At 43.8% G+C, this 3,281-nt stretch overlaps 1 protein-coding gene across 1 annotated transcript in view; it reads right to left on the bottom strand.

Moving 5' to 3' along the window:
• LOC101862127 (sushi, von Willebrand factor type A, EGF and pentraxin domain-containing protein 1) overlaps window positions 1–3,281 on the bottom strand; it is a gene marked incomplete at its 5' end in the record, with an annotated part of 11,399 nt that overhangs the window by 1,485 nt on the left and 6,633 nt on the right. The window contains 2 exon segments of the mRNA XM_013085356.2: window positions 266–477; window positions 1,013–1,127. Of these exon segments, the coding sequence (XP_012940810.1) occupies window positions 266–477; window positions 1,013–1,127 (327 nt within the window).

Raw genomic sequence — 3,281 nt, 5'->3', positions numbered from 1 at the left:
AAGACAGAGAGAGAGAGAGAGAAAGATAGAGAGAGAGAGAGACAGAGACAGAGAGAGAGAGAGAGAGAGACGGATGGACGGACAGACAGACAGACAGACAGACAGACAGACAGACAGACAGACAGACAGACAAACAGACAGACAGACAGACTGACAGACAGACAGACAGAGAGAGAGAGAGAGAGAAAGACAGAGAGAGAGAGAGAGAGAGAGAGAGAGAGAGAGAGAGTGAGAGAGAGAGAGAAAGAGAGAGGAGCATATATACCTCCATTATAGGTGGGGTTATGGAACATCTTGAGTGAGTGAGCCGGCAGAGACATGCTAGGCCCTCCCACAATTGACGGCGGTTTGTTGGAGAAGGCTGGGTTCACAGCGAATGTCGGGTAGTCCTCGAAACCTTTGAGAGAGCGACTGGCCATGCTAGCTCGCTCGTCATACTCCGAGGTGTAGGCCGTCTTGCCATTACTTTGTTTGCGTCTGGAAAGAATAAATAGATTTCGTTAGTTCTTGTTAGTTTTCAATAGGCCTAAGTGTTTTACGCACTTGCATCACAGTAAGGTTATATAATACATATTTAGTTAGTTTTTAAGTTTTACTAGGCGTTTTTCGGCAATTGCAACACAACAAGGTTATAGTTATATATTATAAGTGTCGAAGATTAAAGATGTTACATGATAGTACACGTGTAATAAGTTTTGGTAAGTGTTTTGTGGCATTTGCAACACAATAAGGTCATAGAAGTGCCGAAGATTAGAGGTGTTACAAGAGAGTAACAAACACACAAAAAGGAGGAGAGATAAGGACAATAGATGTTTGATAGGAAAAAAGGAGCAAACCACACCAGAGCACCCGCCAACCACCCACTTGATCGTGTTTGTTACATGTAACACTGAGGACTACACTGAGCGGCCATGACAGTTTACACGTAACAATGACGTTACACCGGGTGGCCATGACAGCTTTCCCCGACTGACATTACATCGAGCGGCCATGACAGTTTCCCCTGACTGACCTGGCCATGACACAGATGCAGACGAGGAGCAGGATGAGGAAGAGGAGTCCGACGAGCGTGGTGATGACCGCGATGATGATCGTGTCCTTCTCGTTGTCCGACAGCGCCGCAGGGTCTGAGGGAGGGAGAGAGAGAAAAACAGTAGGAGTTTGGGGTTTTTTTTGTTTGTTTTGGTAAGTGTTTTACGGCGCTCCCAACTGCATAAGATCACATGAGCACGCGGGACACACCTAATATTTGCAGTTGGTAGGAAATTTTTAATTTTGCTTGGGTGGCGGCCGAAGCCTACTCTTATAGATTTTGGACCTACAAGGGATCTTTAACGATCGTAACTTGCACACGGGACCTCCGAGATTTTTCGCCCTCGTCCGAGAAGGCTAGGTGTAAATTTTTCCTACCAGAAGATCAGGGGTGTGGCTGAAAGACAGCAGTAAGAAGAGTAGGAGTTTACGCATTTATCAACACTATTAGGTTGATTAAGAGGCCGTGACCCCAGTGTTTTCTTGTGGAAAATGGTCAAACGGTATAGGTTTAACGCCCCTATCAACACTGTTAGGTTATTTAAGGGGCGGGACCTCCTAGTTTAACATCCGTCTCCGATAGGACCGAGCCAAGTGGGAAATTCATGTAAAGTGTCTTTCCCATGGACACAACGTCGGACCGAGCTGAGGCTCGAAACCAGGAACTCGCAATCTCACGATTACAAGTCCGGCAGCCTAACCACTAGGCCACCTATGTCACTTTCTTGTCGTATCTCCGTTTTTAATAACAGTGAAAAACAGTTCATAACAAAGAGTGTGCTGAAGAAGATGTCACATTTTCACTGTTTAAAAGATGGAGATACGACAAGAAAGCACTGAGGTCGCTGAATGCTCCGACATTTTAGCAAACCTAAACAAACCGTACACATAATGCGCGTCATATAAGTCTGTGGCGTAAGTCTGTGATATATGTCTATGACAAAACAGATAGCATTTGTATAGCGCAAATCCCCGCTCAACAGCAAGCTCTATGCGCTTCACAATCTATACTATTACCCCAGCAGACCTGAGGCATTCTGAAACAACCTCAACTTCCTGGGAAGCATACAGTGCAAGCGGCCATTTATAGGAGCTAAAGCACTAACAAACTGACAAGATCTTTCGCTGTCTATGACCGGGTACCCATTCCCATCTGGGTGAAGTGAGGAAAATTCGTGTAAAGTGACTTTCCCAAGGACACAACGTCCGGCCCGCGGCTCGAACCTCCAAACCCGCAACCTCACGATTTCGAGTCTGGTAGCCTAACCACTTTGCTACTGACGCTACTATGACATATATATGTCTGTGACATATGACATAAATGTGTGACATATGACATTAATTTTTGACAATAGTCAGTGACATATGATATAAGTCTGTGACATGTGACACATTCAGTGAGGCAAGACTAACCAGGCCTGATCTCGCAGCGTTCCCCAGAGTAGCCGCCGGTACAGACACACTGGAAGGGTTGGAGCTGGCAGTCTCCGTTGTCCCCGCACCAGTCTGTCTCACACTTGTCTGGAAGAAATAAGACAGATAGTATTTGTACTTGTCTGGAAGAAATAAGACAGACAGTATTTGTACTTGTCTGGAAGAAATAAGACAGATATTATTTTTAGTTAAGTTTTAGTAGAAGTTTAACGGCACTAGCAACTGTGTAAGGTCATATGAGTGCCAGAAGATTAGGGGAGTTACAAGAGAGTAACAAATATAAGAAAGAAGAAGGGGAGATAAGGACGATAGATGTTTGATAGGAAAGAAGAAGCAAACCACACCAGAGCACCTGCCAACCACCAACAGATAGTATTTTATGGTCTAGCACTTGTCTGAAAGAAATATGACAGATAGTATTTTACGGTCTCTGTGAGACATTTTCGGTCGCCGTACAGGAATGGAGAAAACAAACGTAGATATACAAATGCATGAATTTAACATTTGCGAAGCATTGTGGTGAAATCAGGCACTAGTCAAAATAATGAAATCAGAGAAATTCGCTTGTAGCTTGTATTTGGGGGCCGATGGGCAATTTTTTTAGTACTTTTTATATTTGGCTCCACACCTTTTATCTCCATTTAAAAACACATTTTTGAGTGGATTTTACTTAAAATATTGATCAAAAGCACAAAAAACCAGTAAATGTTCAGTTTCAAATGACTTTTAGTCTATGGAAGTTACTTAACCGAGTTCTCACTTGACTTTTGCCAGGTAAAGTGGCAAAAATAGCAACATTTGTACACCCCCCCAAC

Source organism: Aplysia californica, unplaced genomic scaffold (assembly GCF_000002075.1).
Source record: "Aplysia californica isolate F4 #8 unplaced genomic scaffold, AplCal3.0 scaffold00367, whole genome shotgun sequence".
Classification (NCBI taxonomy): domain Eukaryota; kingdom Metazoa; phylum Mollusca; class Gastropoda; order Aplysiida; family Aplysiidae; genus Aplysia; species Aplysia californica.
This window is presented reverse-complemented; position numbering and strand designations above follow the sequence as displayed.